General features: G+C 42.1%; 1 protein-coding gene across 1 annotated transcript; it reads right to left on the bottom strand.

The window, feature by feature from the left end:
• Nucleotides 1–144: 144 nt before the first annotated feature.
• epyc (epiphycan) lies at nt 145–16,676 on the bottom strand. Its single transcript, XM_086202455.1, has 10 exons — nt 16,479–16,676; nt 13,397–13,595; nt 6,631–6,817; nt 5,888–6,319; nt 5,364–5,570; nt 4,117–4,224; nt 3,802–3,960; nt 3,514–3,716; nt 2,161–2,256; nt 145–1,178 (listed from the first exon to the last, which is right to left on the bottom strand). The coding sequence occupies exons 2-10, from the start codon at nt 13,586–13,588 to the stop codon at nt 1,008–1,010; spliced, it is 1,755 nt and encodes a 584-aa protein (XP_086058581.1). The 5' UTR covers nt 13,589–13,595; nt 16,479–16,676; the 3' UTR covers nt 145–1,007.
• Between the last annotated feature and the right edge of the window lie 551 nt (nt 16,677–17,227).

Below are 17,227 nucleotides of genomic sequence, written 5' to 3' on the forward strand. Positions count from 1 at the left end.
CCTTATTCGGAGAGGTCTTCCAAACAACTTTATTCACTTGTGGTTATTCCATACAGAGCACACAATAGCAAGCTATTAGCATTTTTCTTAACCCCGTCCACAGTGACCACACCCCCCACCCGCCCAAATCCAACAATAGTCTTTAGTTGACTGACTCTAGACAGTAGAGTCTTTGGTATAAGCTATTGTGCACGGTTAACACATCACCTTTTGAAATGTAATATACCAAATATTGCAGTTCATGTAAAAAATCTTTTTTCAGAATATATATTTTATATTACAGTACAGACTTTACAACAAATGATTGTGTTTAAATGCGTCTTTTATTGCATTAGATACTCATATTTACCTTTCATTAAGCTCCAGCTTCAATAAGTTTATGCTAGCGTACATTTCCCAAAAAAAATGTTAGAATTGTCATTAATATTAATATTATTTTTTATTTTTACAAAACAAACATATTTAAACAATATTACTGGTTGTTTTTGCCAGCCTTGAACAGACACTAAACAGAAACATTCATGCCATATGAGTGTTTCGTCATTTTACAGATTTCTCCGAATGCTACCTATTGTTAATCAAGTTGTGGCTTTCGAGAGTTCTAGTGTGTGTATGTGTGTATATTTTTATGTGTGTGTGTGTGTGTGTGTGTGTACGTGTATTTTGATGAATGTTTGTTTCACCTGGTAAATAAACTGACCGGACAGGAAGAAGATGCAGTAGAGCAGTGTATATGTGCTTGATCACCAGAATCTGACTCACAATGTATGCGTTTGTGGGCTTTTATGAAACTTAAATATCCACACAGAGTTGCGTTAAACTGCAGTATTCATGAGCAGCATGTTGTTTCAAAGTATGCGGTGGCAACAGATGGATTGTTTGAAACACTGTGTGTGAAAATTGGTTCTGCTTGTGTGATCTTGTGTGTCAAATATGTACAAATATGTATGCATGTGGTTGTATTCATGGAAGTCAGTGTGCAAGAATGTATCTGTGGGTTTGTGTGGTTAAATGAGATCCCCAATGGGTATACGGGGCAGGCAAATGTAAGCCTGAGGGGTCCTGCTGAGGTTGATGGGATTGCCGTCCAGACGAATGTCCTCCAATGCGTTCCTGATGTAGTTGAAATCTTTGAGGTTGCAGAATGTGTCCTCGTGCATCATTTGAATATTGTTACGCTGGAGAAGGGGAGAGAGGAGGATACAGAATCACAGATTATCTCATGGTATTATTATAAAATTAAATCGGGACTACTGTTGCCAAAAAGAGCCAGAGAGATTGGATATTTTTGTCGGCCATCCTGGCATATTCCTGAGTTCCTTCGACCAAAAGCCAGTGGGATTTTTTTTGGCAAAAATAAATTCAGCGGCAAGCAAATGTTTACAAAACAAAATAACCTTCACAAAGCACAAATGCAGTCGTCTGAGGTACAAAGCTAACGTTATGCCATGAACAAATTTCGCTACGGACGCAAGACTCTTTGACACAACTAGCTCTGCGCTTCTGTTTTTGGCGTTATGACATCTCAGTAGACATGTTTGGTTTATACCTGTGAACAAAAGTGTAAAATATCTTAAGCTCAATCTTGAGTGACTCTACAAATTTGTTCAACTCAGAATTAAATGGCTCTTACATTTCATTCTTGTAGCTAAAGTGGTCGCATGGCTCAGCAAGCTTTCGTCCACCCCTTGGAAAACTAGGCATGCAGTCGCAGGTGCTTAATAGGTCAAATTAGCACGCTATCTCTAAACTTTGTGAACACAAAATGGTTGCTGAAAAAGAATCCTGAGTAGATCCCAAAAAGACATTTAAAAGGGATTCAGATTTCACTGGGCTTCATTTGGCTTCAGGCTTTGACAAGTTGGAGGAGTAACTGTTTCTGAGCATAGATTCCTCTTTGATTTCACAAGTCGCTCACTGAGAAGAGTGTGTGTTGCATGCACCTGTTTGTGTTAGAGAAGTTGCATCTTTATCATTGGGATTGTGAAGTTGTGACATCATCAGTATGAACACAAATTCCATCCGAGCAAAAGGTCTAATCAAACAAAGTACGTATCCATGCATGGGCCTGTAATTATGTGTCACTTTATTTATTTATTTGTTTTAACATTTTCATATTTCTAACCTCATGACTGAACCTGCAATGTTTATTTCAGTTACCTGTAGGTGTAGAGATCGCAGGCTGTCAGGTAACGGCATGGGGATGTAGTCAATGTGGTTGTCTGTTAGGTACAGGTACTGAAGGCCAGTCATATCCTGATTACAACCAGACAAAGATGAAGCTTATTATCAGATATTTGGTCTCATGAGTGCTTACAAAAACATTTACCAACCAATTTCATCCAATATTACGACATTCACTGTCAATCAATGTCCAGATATTAGCAACAGGTGTCTACAAGCTTAGATACGTTGGCTAACTTGCTAGCAAAAATGGTACATCTCTGTTTGCCAACTCAAACCCTGTTTTCCATCCATCCATCCATTTTCTTCTGCTTATTCCTGTTAAGGGTCGCGGGGGACTGGAACCTATTCCAGCGGCTATGGGCGAGAGGTGGGGTTCACCCTGGACGGGTCGCCAGTCCATCGCAGGGCCAACACACATAGACAGACAACCATTCACACTCACACCTACGGTTAATTAAGAGTATTAAGAGTGGGAAGAAGGCGGAGTACCGGAGAGAACCCACGCAGGCACAGGGAGAACATGCAAACTCCACACAGAAAGATCCTGTGCCCGAGCCGGGACTCGAATCCAGAACCTTCTTGCCGTGAGGCAACAGTGCTGAACACTGCACCATCGTGCAGCCCAAACCCTGTTTTCTTCCCCCCCAAATACTGTAGTAAGAGTCACACCAGCATCCGCATTCAGTTAAACATGTTTGCTTTTTGGTTACTTCAAGAGTTGGGTCTTTGAGCAGCACTTGTGACAACCCAAATTGAGGAGTTTGGAAAGTATCAGAAACAGAATGTAAGGTAAAGCACAAGTGGGTAATCAAATATTATTTGCAGTATTGTCTCATGTTTTGTGTGGCAGCACAGGACCCAAACGTAGGTGATGATGCAGGATAGCTAAACTTAAATGATCACCAAAACAAACTAACTGAAAACTGGAACCACACAAGGTTTATTAAAAAAAAAAAAAAAGCAGAAAAAAAAACATGGCGAGGGGGCACAAGAATCTGACCAAGACCGACACAAGTTCTGAACTTAAATAGAGACTATGAATGATGCAACGAGAAACAGGTGAGAGAACTCGAGGGTGGGGACAAAAAAACAAAACAAAACAAGACTGTGACTGACGAGGACTAACAGACGAGACAACATGGGATTCTTTCAAAAAAGGCAGGAAACAAGACAAAAACAGGGAGCAGGATACACACAATGGAAGAGGTTTTCAAAAATAAAACAGGAACCAACCACAAGCACAAGAGAACCCCCGAACATAAACACAACATGGCCCTTACGGGGCGGCGACTGTTTTGTACCGTGGGTAACAGTTGGCATACGCACCTTAAACGCCTCTTTGTGGATACCCTTGGTGGCAATGTTGTTGTGGCTGGCATCAATGAGCGTCATGGTCTCTGGGAGAGAAGGCAGCTGCGAGATGTGATTTTCTCGAATCACCAGCTCCTCCAGCTCGGGCAAACCCATGAATGCTCTGTCTTCAACGGATGTTATCTCGTTGGCAGTTAAGTCCACCCTCTTCAGCTTGTCTAGAAGGAGGGGAGAAGACACTGAGACGCTGCTCAACAGTGTTGGGGGTTTGGTTCCCAACATCGCTTTCATTCAGAAACATACTCATGGAGGCGAAGTCGGACTTGTTGATCTTGGTGATTCGGTTGTAGCGGGCATAGAAGTGAGTGGTGTCTTTGGGTAGAGGTGGTACACTATCCAACTTCAAGTCATCACAGTAGACTGAACCGCCAAGGCATGTGCACAGCAAGCAAGTGGGCATACCTGAAGACCGTGATGAGAAATATCTAAGAACATACATCCAAGAACAGTGGTACAATTATTCTCAAATCCCCAAAAGCCCCAAGAGTTCAGGATCAAGATTTCGCATAGTTTAACGTTGCTTGTTTCAATTCGGTGCCTGTGTTGTTCAATACTGACCTGACCTGTCAACCACAGTCTCCTCAAGCTCATCACCAGAGCCCACTGTCTCTTCTACATCACCAGCACCCTCTTGAGGGGTCTCTTTAGTCGGAAGCAGCCCCTCCTCTTGTTAGAGAGAAGATTAGGTGTTAAGGAAACAGGTTAGATGTGCATGGAAAAGGGAAATCTGGCAATCAGTAGGAATCTGTTTGCCGCAGGATTAAGATACACATGATAGCAGTTTGGGGCATTTAACTGACCAATGGGAGTTAAATGAGCTTACCTTTTGGTTAAGAATGACTTTATGAATGGATACAAACAATATGTATGTTAGCAGAAATGAAACCCCCCCTCCTCTTGCAAAAATATTTGCAAAGGTAACGATTGGATTACTTTTATCAGGTGCGATTTTTACAGAGAAATTCAATAATCTGCAGTCTTCTTCTTTATCTTTCTTGCTTTTCCCTGAAGTGATACTGCCACCAATTGACAGTCAGTGCCATAACAACATTAAACCTGAAATGCTCACTTGCATGGTGCAAATTAAACAGAGACCCACTAGTAAAAACAAGAATACAAAATGAAATCAGTGATAAAAACAAACAAACATATAATTCCATATGAATATATACATTTATAGCTTCATGAAATGAAACTTACTGATGGAAATAACATTTTTTAATAGTTAATATGGCTAAACGCAAAAAGGAATTAGTTAAAAATCAGGAAAATATTGTGGCTTGGTTTAAAGTTGTGAAACACAATGATATAAATGGGACTCAAACACCAATTTCCCACTGAGAGTCTAGTTTTTGTCGGACCAAACCACCATATCAATGTTAACTTCCTCCTGTTTTAAAAACAGAAACTACATGTGATGTGGAACCAGGGAATACGTGTTCCACCTGTTACCTGAAAATGAGCTTTATTGTCCTTCTGTTTGCATTGTTTCAATAGTGTTACCATGCAATTTTAATACTTGCCACCACCAAGGAATAAGGTGTTGTGGTCATTTCCAATTTCCTGTAAAATCAGCCTTTAAAAACCTCTATTTGATGCCTTTAAAGTTCTGGTTTTTCACCTAGTAAGCCAAACCAATGTGGCTAAAGCAATTTGCTAATATAAAGGACAATAAACCCACAAACCATGACAACTTCTAGCTAAAATTATTGGGATTTCTGTCCCAGAATCTTAACTGACACCTACAGCAGGGTTTCAGTTTCTACTTTTAACTCATGTCACTAAAGTCTAGCTTAGATACTGACCTTTATCAGGGTCAGGGACCAGAGTTACGTCAGGGACCTCGATGTCTCCAGAACCAGAGACACCAGAACCCCCAGAGGCTCCGGAGATCCCTAAGTCTCCAGAACCATCAAGATCCCCTGAGGCCCCTGAGGCTCCTGAAGCTCCTGAGAATTCCCCAGAAGCACCAGATGCCTCGTGTGGGATAGTTGTAGGAATGAGCTCCTCCACTTGTTAAAGCCAAGGGGCGGGGTTAGGAGACACATTAGGAGGAGGAGAGGAGGGATGGACAATCAATCAACCCGTTAGCCAATCAATCTCAGATGAAACAGAAGGTTAGGAGAACAATGACTATGAGGAACACATACACAATGACACAAAAAAGGGAATTTACAAGATGAAAAGTCACATTTAACTACATTTAAAAATACGCAGTTAAACGGAATGTACTTTAAGACAATTTGACATAAATAACATGGAGTAAGACAAGTTATTTGTACAAAGATCAAGAAGTCCTCAACATGAATCTGCTCTTAAAGGTACTAACCTCCAGGTAGCAATGTTATCTCTGCTTCCCCAGAAACCCCAGCACTTCCTGAGTCCCCTGAGGTCAGGAGATCTCCAGAAAACCCAGAACCAGACTGGTCCCCAGAACCCAGAGGAAATTCAATAGGAATCCCAGAACCTCCAGAGCCAAGGTCTCCAGAGGCTCCTGAAGATCCAGAGACATCCCCAGATCCCCATGGATCCCCAGATACCAATAGATCTCCAGATACCAAGAACTCCCCTGATGCCTTGGGGCTGAGGATCTCCTCAGAAACTCCAGAGATCAGGACAATGTCACCAGAACCCCCAGAGGTTCCAGAGACCAGTGGGTCTGTGGAGCCTCCGGACCCAGAAACCCCAGAAGCTCCTACAGAGCCCCCCATATCCCCGGAGACATGAAGGATGTCAATGGGCGTCAGACGCAGCTCCACCTCTTGTTAAAGACAAGATTAGGTATTAATAGACAGACAAATGATCATGTATGGTATGATTAGGTTAAATAGCAGGTGACAAATAGTAAACATGACTGAACAGGACACATTTAACCATTAACATCAAGTTAAATGGAATACATGCACAGAGAAAAGATGATTAAAAGATGCAGACAATGAGTTTGAAGGATAGATTGTTGTTTCATTTTATTCGTTATGGGTGATGCCGCTTGCACAACTCCAGCAAGGCCCTCTTTCTTAAATATAGCAATCATAGGTTTATTCAGGCTTAAATGTGTACACTTTTTCAGACCTTTCTGTGTGTCTGGGCCCATGAGAACCCCAGAACCCCCTGAACCCTGAGGGATGAGCTGGGGTTTTAGGGGCAACTCTTCCGCCGCCTCCTCCTCCTCTTCTTCCTCTTGCCCTTCCTGTTCTTCCAATGAGGCCTCTGGTAGAGGGTACTGATAGTCAGGTGGGGCCAATGTGCCAATCTCTATCTAAGGGAAAGACAGCAGCAGTGAGTAAAAAAAATGGTCAACTTGATAAAAATATCACAAAAACCTTGGATCTAACCCAATATTCCTTGTCAAACCTGTTATTTATGAGTAAAACAGTTGCTGAAGCCTGATCCCTACGGAAAATAAATGTCTTGACAATTTCTGATCCAACTGTTGGCCCAAGTGCAGAAAAAAGGACAGCCTTGTTAAGGTTCTGCAAGAAACACATCAACGTAAGCATGGATTCTGGAAAGGTTTTGGTCTCTTCCTGACATCGCCCTGAGCTGGTACAAATCATACCTCCAAGACACAGACGATTTTGCCTAAACTGGTAACTATTCACCTGAGCCCCGACAAAGAATGTGGAGAACCTCAGGGATCAATTCTTGGATCGCTGTTATTGAACCTTTACATGCTCCCATTAGTTACTACCATAAAATATACAGTTTTAAATCCCAGGTATGCAGATGACACACCGATATGTATATATTGCTTTGTAACCACACGGTTAGAGCTGAATTGAATCACCAGGGCAAACCAAGTTTGTCAGTTTTGGTGCAAGACTTACAGTAAGTGCTGATCTCAACAAATGGGTGTTACTGTATACTTGTTTACAACCTCAATATCAGTAGCCAAACGTCACTCACAAAAACTTCCTTCAACCACAACCTCATAAACTTGTACTCTGTAGGATCCCAGGTAGACTGGATTGCTTCAACGATCTGCTCATTTATCAGCTCAGCACATGACTTCAATTCTCAGAAAGCTGGATTACAGTACACCAGTCTTAGGTCCAAAGTCCGTGCCAGATCTCTTGATTTTGTGTGAACATGGAAGATTGCTCTGATGAGCAAGCTTGAGGTCGCTGCTCATTTCCTGGTCTAAAAGTTAATGTGACAAATAAAATGCCAGAAAATCCAAAAGTAGAAATCATGCTCAGTACTCCCAAATCCAAAATTTAAGACACTTTTGCGAACAAGTTCCTTAAGCCTCAAAGTTTTCCAAAAATTTGATGAATTCTTGAATTGTCAGCTCTCACTAAAGCCTTTATTTTCTCAGCCTCTGTATCAGATAGAAATATTAAGTGCAAAAACACAAACCTCTGTAGAAAAAACAAAACATGTCAAAAAAATATACGTGTGAAAACTGAAAAAAATAAACAACGCTGAACATGACAAGCTTGTATCGGGTCTTACAATTAGAACAAACCAGGTGTTGCACCAGGTGTACATGCCTAAAAAAAAAAAGGTTTGAAAAATAGATTGCCATTATTAGCTCACAGGTAGTAGTCGAAATCAACGCAAGTATCTATTCTTCTGCTTCCTCTCCTTCATTAGTTGAATCGAACCCACAAACCTAAGGTTATTCTTATGCTGATGCAAAACCTAGTCACAGTTTTTTTAACCAAACAATATGCTAAAGATGCTCTTACAGACAAAGAATGAAAGAAATTGATATGACACAGTGGGCATATGCTAAATTATTCAGAGTTGTCATTCCTGGTGATATTTTCACTTACCCTGTTAAACAAAACTGTACAGCCATCATAGTGTAAAGACCGTCTTGAGTTAGACATGTAATGCTCCAGACATTAAGAATCTCAAAAACCTGAAATATGTTCCCCTTCTGCTCATTGCTCTTCACGCTTGCGACAAACACGAACAAGGAGCGAAGGTCATCTCCCTCTCTGTCCTTTCTCCCATCTCTCTCTCTCTGATATCATTGAACACAAATCTAAAATGCCATCAAACGGCAATGAATATTGCCAAAAGCGAGAAAGTATAATCTGAAGTTAGGATAACCAGCTCAGCCCAGGCTTCACCATTAGAGGGCAGCAAAGTGTGCACATGTGGATATCAATAGGTTGCGACGATATCCCCATATTGTCATTAAGCATCATAATTAATTCATTAATATAATTAAGCTATAAAGAGATCAATAATGGGAAACAACATCCACACGGTGAATCGGTGTTCTACTGAATGCTCTAGAGGACGACTGTGGTGTACAAACACACATTCATCTCACAACCACAGTGACAAACACTTGATAAACCAGTGCTGATGGAAGGTTTTTCCAGTAACAATCTACTCAGAAGATGTCCCGCCATTATCACCCCGTGGAAAAACAACTTTCTCAATTGAACTTATGAACAGGTAAAATTAGGGGTTCTTCTTTATGGGTTCTTCAAGTCATTTCTGTATGTGTAAGATTTCATAATTTCACATACATTTCCAGTACTGTTGCTTAACACTCAAAGTGTAATCATTTTAGGACTTTCTACGCCTAAAAACTTGAGCTCTTCCCAAGTTTACGACATCAACAGAAGATTTAGCACTTTTTTTTATGCCAACATAAAGTGATATGTTGAGTAAAAAAATGAAACACAACCCTACCAAACCAAAAAAGGCTTCATAAATCAGTGCTTTTGCCTCCTTCAGGTGATATGATTGCATTTTCAGTTAAGGCAGTTGATCTACCGGTGTTTGATCAAACCTGCAGTTCCATCATTCTCCACACGAGGGCGATGAACTCCCACACACTGCCACAGGTAATACCTGACACTCACACATCCAACAAGGCGGACTCAATGCTCCAAAAAGGGAATGGTCCTTGTGGAACCAAGACACTCATGGTAGCTGCAAGAATCCATATTTTACTATTTCTCATGAGTTTCGTCCTCATTAATTATTGATGTATATCAATACAATAGAGCTAAACTGAGTAGGTGATAAATTCACAGACATATAACCTAACAAAAAAAAGTCATTCGGGACATTAAATGCACAAAAATGAAGGGATGTCCAAAACCGTCACATTTTAGAGATTGGCAGAATCACAGTTTAGGACACAACAAGGCAGTTCTTTGAAAAGTCCTGCACCGAGTTAGCTCACTGCACCTCTCCCCTTCATTTCCCCCCTTTCCCCAAAGCAAACACGTACACCCATGGGGAAAGACGAGGCGAAATGCTGGCAACCAGTATTGCAGAAAAAACAGCATGGGAATACAGATTGCACAGTGACAGACGGTGAATGTGAGCATCAAGCTGAAGCTGAATATTATGTTGTTGCTCGACTATGTAGCGCCAGTCAGTAGGTGCACTCTGCTAGGGGAGAAAAGTCACTGTTAAAATAAGATCTCCCCCCCCCCCCCCCCACTCTTTCACTTCCTTTGTAATGAGCAAAATGACCAACTGATCGGTAAAACTATTCACAAAGCAGCAACAAGTCATCATCCACCCACATCAGGCATGATTCATTCCCCCAACGCAGCATCAAGTGACTCCAGATTAAGAGTTTACTCCTACCCTTAGTGTTGCTCTGCAATTTACATTCAAGTACTTGAAGGATATGTTTTGTTACTTTTAAAGAGTGGTCAAACTTCCCCTTAAAAAAAAAGAGCCAGAGATGTAGCAGAAGTTTCTCTTTTTTAAAGAAAAAAAAACAGAGGGATTTTCATAAGTCTGAGACTGCGGGCCTCCTCTCAGACAGAACTTGCTATCCTTGATGCTCAGGGGATCACAATTATGTCACCTGATCCAAGAGACACTCAGCAATTGAGCCAAGGTCGCCTTTTTACACAGCTTCAAACTACATCAAACACGTAAAAATGGTTTGTCCTAAGGTCGTTATTAGTTTCTGACTTCCAGAGAGAGGCTAAAAGTAGTCAAATTCCCCTCAACTACTATATCTTTCACTGCGCCTCAACTGGAACTGTGTGGACCCCCCCACCCCCCCCCCGGGGAGCCTGCCTCCCACTTCGTAAATCTCTGATACCAGCTATTAATATGAAGGCTGGGATGTCAACCACTTCTTACAGCCCAGTAATCAAAAGCAAGAGAACAGCAGCAAAAATAATACACATCTATTGTGAAACACTGAGCCCAAACGAGCACAACTGCTGTGGATGAACTGCAGTTTATGCTTCGTTTTCCAGCCTGCGTTTTTCAAGCTAAAAACATTTGCAGCTCTCAGAAGAAAGCGATGATAGAGAGATTGAACGTCGTGGTCACACAAGAAAGGTGCCTAAATCAATCTAAAGTTGAATGCAGCAGACTGAAGATTTGCTCGGGTAGCATCGCAAATGAGGCTTTACTTCTCTCAGAGAAGAGAGAGAGAGAGAGAGAGAGAGAAAGAAAGAAAGCGAGATGAGCCCCGAGGAGAAAGAAGATAAATAGCGAAAGCTGGATGTGGAAAGTAAAGACTCAGCATTCCAGAGGCATGGAGCTCATCATCGCTTCATTTCTCCCTCGACATCTGATGTGTGTGTGTGAACAAAATCTGTTTAATCTTCACAATTCTGAAGCGAGTGGTCGATCTGAGGAGTTGCCCTCTCTCAGCTCTCACTGTTTCATCACTAAAACATAACAGATGTTATTTGTCAGCGTTGTAATTAGCCGTTCAAACTCTATCAGAGTGCAGCAGTCAATAGCATACGCCAGGCGGATCTGAGCTCCTCTTAACGCGTTTCTCCTCGCTGCTTCTACAGACACAGAAACTTATGGAATCTGCTGAGTCATGAACTTGTTAAACAGTGTTATCAAAGCCTTTCCCCGGCAACACGTTACAAGTTTCCCACACTAAGCACTGCCATGTGTAACACTCGATAAAGCTTTTGCACACCGGAATTCAATCATTTCGAATCAGACAAATTATTGTGGTTGTACCTTTTTTTTTTTGTAACAGCGGATGACAAAACAATTCAACACAGCGTTTCGGCCTGGTGCTGTTACTTCTACTACATCTTGTCAAATCTAGGTCTCAGATAAAAGCAGCGAGTGCACTCCACATCAGGTTTCACTTAAGAAGCTGGCTCAGAGAAAATCCAATGTGAGCACTTCGCCTCGTGCCATCTTGACATTGCTTTAGCCTAATTTCCATGGTACAAAGAATGATAAATGGGAGCATGAAATTTGGCTAAAGCTCCTCCAACAGCGAGCCTTGCAGGCTTGCCACATCACAGACAACTTGAGCTGATTTAAACAACCCCTGGAAACCATTTTTCCTGTTTGTAGCCACTTCTTTCCCTGTTCTCTACTCAGCTTTTAAAAGCTGCTGTGCAGAGCAGAATCTGAGAAGAAGAAGGAGCAGCGGGTGAAGGCACGGTAGCCCTACGGCTTTGCTCACCTTGTAGCAGCTCTGTAACCGGGCCCAACACATCAGGGTTTAAAGATACGGAGAACATACTTATCAGCAGCTGAGGAGATTGCTGGCCGCCACAAGCTGACAAAGCTTTAAGAGGAGAATGTCTGCATGCTCTGCAACATGCAGGGGTATGCATAGATGTCTTAGATTTCCCTTTTTCAAATGCACACATTTAGAGCAAAATTTAGCCATGCAGGAAACATTTCTGCATGCATCTTTCCTTGATTTGTGCAGGGTTCTGTTGTAGATACAAATTGTGGCTGTCCAAAGTACGAAGGGAAATCTTTCGGCTACAATAGCGCATAAAACTGGAAAGCAGTTTTTCCAAACAGTCCCTGTTTGTATTAGCATGACGCCTGCCAGTCTCATGGACCTGATGACCTTAGACCAGAAAAAGCCACTTCATCAATATTCTATTAGGATTGAAAAATCATATTAAAATCTAGACTTTGGCAGATCGTAGCAAGACTTATCTTTTGAATGTGATCATGCTGGTACGGCGTTCCAATTTTGGGGTGTCTTTTTTTCAGCTCACCCTCACATTGGGGGATGAATATTACATTCCAACACATGTAAAAGCTGTTCAAAAAAAACAGAAGGTCCTTCAGTAATACATGTTAAAAAAAACAGACATCTGCATATGAATGTGTGAATCTATCATCAAGAATTTGGGATCAGGAGCCTTCTGGTTTAAGTTTGTGATCAGAGTTTGGAGCAGGCTTTGAGGGGAACAGTCCATGTGGAGAACAGAAGAGGCGGAACACATTAGCTGAAACCTCACAACGGATCTGCTACCATCTGATGCCATTTAGCTTTCCAGTCAATCTGCAACGATATGTTCGCTGTGTTAACTGGAGATGTCGTCTCTCAGCTCCACTATTGTCTTGTAGGTATATAGGTAGATACTGTATATGGGACATCTGGAAAATGGAAGACAAAATCTTTGCCCGGATATCCGCTGGCAACACCGGAGGCCTCGTAACCTTCCAGTGGGTCGCATTTGTTGTACGGCAGAAACCATTTCAAACAACTGAGCAGATTTCGCATAAATCTTACTCACAGATGGTTGACATTACAGTGATTCCACAATTAATCTAGTAACAAGTACTTCAAGATCACCAAAATGAAGTGTTCTCCAGGCAATGTCAATTCAACGACCAAACTGATGGCAAATCCATGAGAGGGCATGACAATTTGAAATGTAGTTAGTGATTCGTCAAGCCGAAGAGTTTCCTTTGTAACACCAGCAAGGTATTGGGTAAGAAACGTGGACAAGGCCTTGTGATGAGATTGTTTTGTCAATTGCCGTTCCCATGTATAGAAAACTATGTATATAATACATATTCCTATGTATAGAAAACTGACTACCAGGTGTCTTTAATGAAGAAAAATGATATAAAAGCCTTTATGAAACCTTAAGGAACACTTTCTTACCTGAGGATCGTCAATTGTCAGCCCATCCTCATAGTCATAGATATCCTGATTTTCTAAATTTAAATTGTCTTGATCCACATCGTAGTTTGCACTGTCATACGTGTCCAAGTCCACTTGTCGGGAAAATCTGGGGCCGGCCAACACCGCTTTCAGGACAAAGAGTCCCAACGCGAGCTGCATGAGCATCCTCATCGTTCACCTTGACACAGACAGAGAGATGAAGGCAAAGTCAATCCATAAACTTGAATTGAATCGTTTAGAATTGTAGACTCAGTACAGGACATGACAGGAAAACGCAACTCACTGTCTAGCTTGAGCGTTTCTGTTAGAAAGTGTCATACTTCTACACATGAATCACCTTAAAAAAAAGCATACCACCATGGTATACTACGACTGTGCAACAGACCAAAGCCTGACATTGCATCGTGTCATTAAGGTCACTGGATTCATTACTGAGGTGCAGACAGCTGCAGGGACGGAAGTATAGGGGCCTTTTGACCATAGGCTCACTGTTTCAGGGAGCAGCCATCTTAGTGCTCATCTTTAGCATGTCAAAGGTAAGAAGTCAGTGTTAATCTGATAAGAAACCATGGGAAAGTGTGTTGAAAACCTGGAGGTGTTTCAAAGTCCAATCAGTGATTTCAGTTGCTGCTTTTCCTATAAAATCCTATCCTAACCTTTTCCTATGTTTGCATTTGAATCCCTGTATTTTTGATACTTTTTTTTTTCTTCTTCTCCCATTCCCTCCAAAAAGGCTTTGGCAGAAACATACAGCCAAATTCTTGGCATGGAAACGAATAGGGCACAGACAAGAGCGTCCTTTTCTACTTGAATCTAAAATTAGCATGTGTGATTTTCCCTGATCTGCACGGCCCTGACTCCTCAGAGCTGCTGCTCATAATCTCGGTCATTTCCTCAGAAACACAGATCTGATAAGTTGATCCGGGGTGATTAAGTTCACAAGGGTGACTACCAGGTAGGATGTACTAGAATGTTTAGCATGTCTTAATTACTTCAAAAAGCTAATGAAATTACCAACGTTTGTTTGCGGGATATTTCAAAAACTAGAAACTGGATTTTGATTAAACTTGGTGGAGGGATAGGTCCTATGATGTGGAACAAGTAAGGAACCTGCTATGGAGGCAGTCCGGATCCAACTGTAGATGCTGGATCCTGAAGACTGGCAAATGACAGGCTGTGACAGCTATCTGGAGTGTTTTTCTGGACGATGTCAAAGACGAATTTTGAGGAAATTATTGCATGCACGTGAAAAGGTCCAAAAGTTTCAACTTGGTTGTGCTCGGGATCTGATGTTGATGACCTGTTTTTAATATAATCATCAATATCTCAAAAAAGGCTGTATTTTTGCATCGGTTCCTTGTTATTTAGATTAGAGAGATATGTAAGTATTAAGGTCTGGGAGATGGTATGGATTATGATCTCAATCCCGAATGCCAAGGTTTTATCTGACAGAGAGGAAATTCATTGCACTAATGGCAGGTGTATCCACATGTCAGCTGGCTTGAGAGAGATCATGCCAGATCCAAGAAACAGTAGAAGGACTTAAAGAGAGTCCTCAAGGTCGGTGCCGAGAAGTGGAGAGCGAGGGGAAGGAAAGAAGAGAAGAAAAAAAGGGCTTAGATGGAGAGAGAGAGAGAGAGGGAGATGTGGACAAGATGTTGGCCCTCAGGGTTAGATGGAGAGAGTGAGGAAAAGATTGAGTGAGAGAGTGAGACAGAGAGAGAGAGAGAGAGAGAGAGAGAGGCAAGCTCGACCCCTCACCCTTTACAGAGGGCCTTTATGAGGCCTGGTCACTGACTGTCTCAGCACTCAAACTCCAAATTCCACCGAGGTTTGTGGACAGGATGGTAGTCAGTTACGACTGCAAGGAAAAGCTTCATTCAGCGGTGTGGGTGCTCAACCCCCCCCCCCCCCCCTTCCCCAATACACACACACTCACTCTCACACACACACACACACACACACACACACACACACACACACACACACACACACACTTGGAAAGACACGTCCTCTCACAGATGCACACTGTCTCAACACACCTATCTTTCAGAGGGAGAAGATTGAGAAACCTCTGGTGCTATATTTGGGATTTGGTCAGATATAAAACCCCAAAAATGTTTTAGGGTATTTACATAATGAATCAGATTTTTTTTTTTTTAAAGGGGAGACTAATAATGCAAATCAATCTGTACATTGTCACTTAGAACTATCTTGATAGGAACTGTTTGCATTTGATTGCTACGGAGAAAGAGGTGAGGTATTCTTGCTGAAATAGTGGCTATGAACTCCTGCATGGCTACTCTGAAAGAAGGGTTATACCAAAGACAGAGGTGTGCTTTTATACAGGCCATCACAGCGTACAGTGTGTGGACGCTGTGCATGTGTGAATGAGTTTAGTCTCTGTGTTATGCTTGGCTCTGCATTGAACATTCCTGATATCCAGTGATTCTACATTTCTCCCTCAAAAGCCACAAGCAAACTTGACACACGTCCCTTTGCTACAGGTTACAGAAAAGATGGTACATTTCCATTTGAACTTGTTAAAAAGGATGTACAGAAAAAAAAATCTGTTAGGCAGGTGGCAAGAAAGTGAAGGTAAGGGAAGGAATGCATGCACATACATCTGTTAAACAGTGAATAAATATTGACATCTCAGTGGGAATAAGAGAGATACTTTGTGCAAAAATGTGACAGAGGCAATTTTTCTCAGAAGAAAAAAAAAAGAAAGAAAGAAGATGTAGCTTCCAAAAATGCAACAAAAATCATCCAATACTGAAAAACCACCTGTTGGATATTGCAATTATAATCTAATAAAGCTTAACACTCAGCCAACATATCCCAATCATAAAGCCACATTCCTGTCATCCTGCAAAAGTTCTCAAGCAAATCTGAGATTGAAAATACAACTGCTGCACCACCGACCAATTAGCCCAGAAGCCTAGATGCAAGCCCTGAATGGCAATGTGTTTGGAGGGGCTACTTGAGCCACCCTGTCTGCCTAATCCCCTCTACCAGAGAGACACGGAGCCAGCATGAGGACAGCACCAAGAACACTTACCTCTGTCTCCTGCTTTCCCGACTGGTCCCTTCAGCCGTGATGGAGATGCTGAGGGCTCCGGGACTTGGCCAATGGTGAGAGGTCGTGCAGAGGTGCCTTGACAAGGGAGGGTACGTATGTGTGTGTATATGTGTTTAAGTGTGAGAATGTGACAAGTGTGTAGGTGTGTGTATGTGTAGGTCTGTGTGCTCTGACAGACCTGAGTGCCCTGCCGCTTATGTGTGAAGGTAGGCACTGAGGCTGATTGGACCAGAGCAGGTTGCTTTTGGTCACTCGGCGTGCACCCACCCCATATCATACACACCAGCATGCACGACCCTCTCAAACACACACACACACACACACACACACACACACACACACACACACACACACACACACACACAGAACACACACAAAAAGATCAGACACAAAGAACAAGAGAGCAAAGGCCCCCCAATAGCAAAACAGCTTTTTTTATTCTTTACAAGGGTACCCTTTATTTTTCTAAGAGTGTGTCTCAATCAGACTAAAATATTTATTTTCCTGAAGTAAAACTCTGGCATGTGTTGCTTTCATGTATGGGGGGGATCCACAGGGCCCGTGTACACAATGGGACCTCTGTGAGGAGCCCCTGTTAGCATGGTGCTGAGAGGAAGTCCCCGCTTGGAGGAAGGCTGCTGCCCACCCTCTTTGGTTGAAGCTGCTTTCTTTTTGCATTGGCTCTCACTTAACAGCAGATCTGAGTTCAGTCAGGAGAACATTACTCT

Source organism: Aulostomus chinensis, chromosome 4 (genome assembly GCF_037954235.1).
Source record: "Aulostomus chinensis isolate RoL2024-O1b breed Wild chromosome 4, RoL_Achi_v1.0, whole genome shotgun sequence".
NCBI lineage: Eukaryota > Metazoa > Chordata > Actinopteri > Syngnathiformes > Aulostomidae > Aulostomus > Aulostomus chinensis.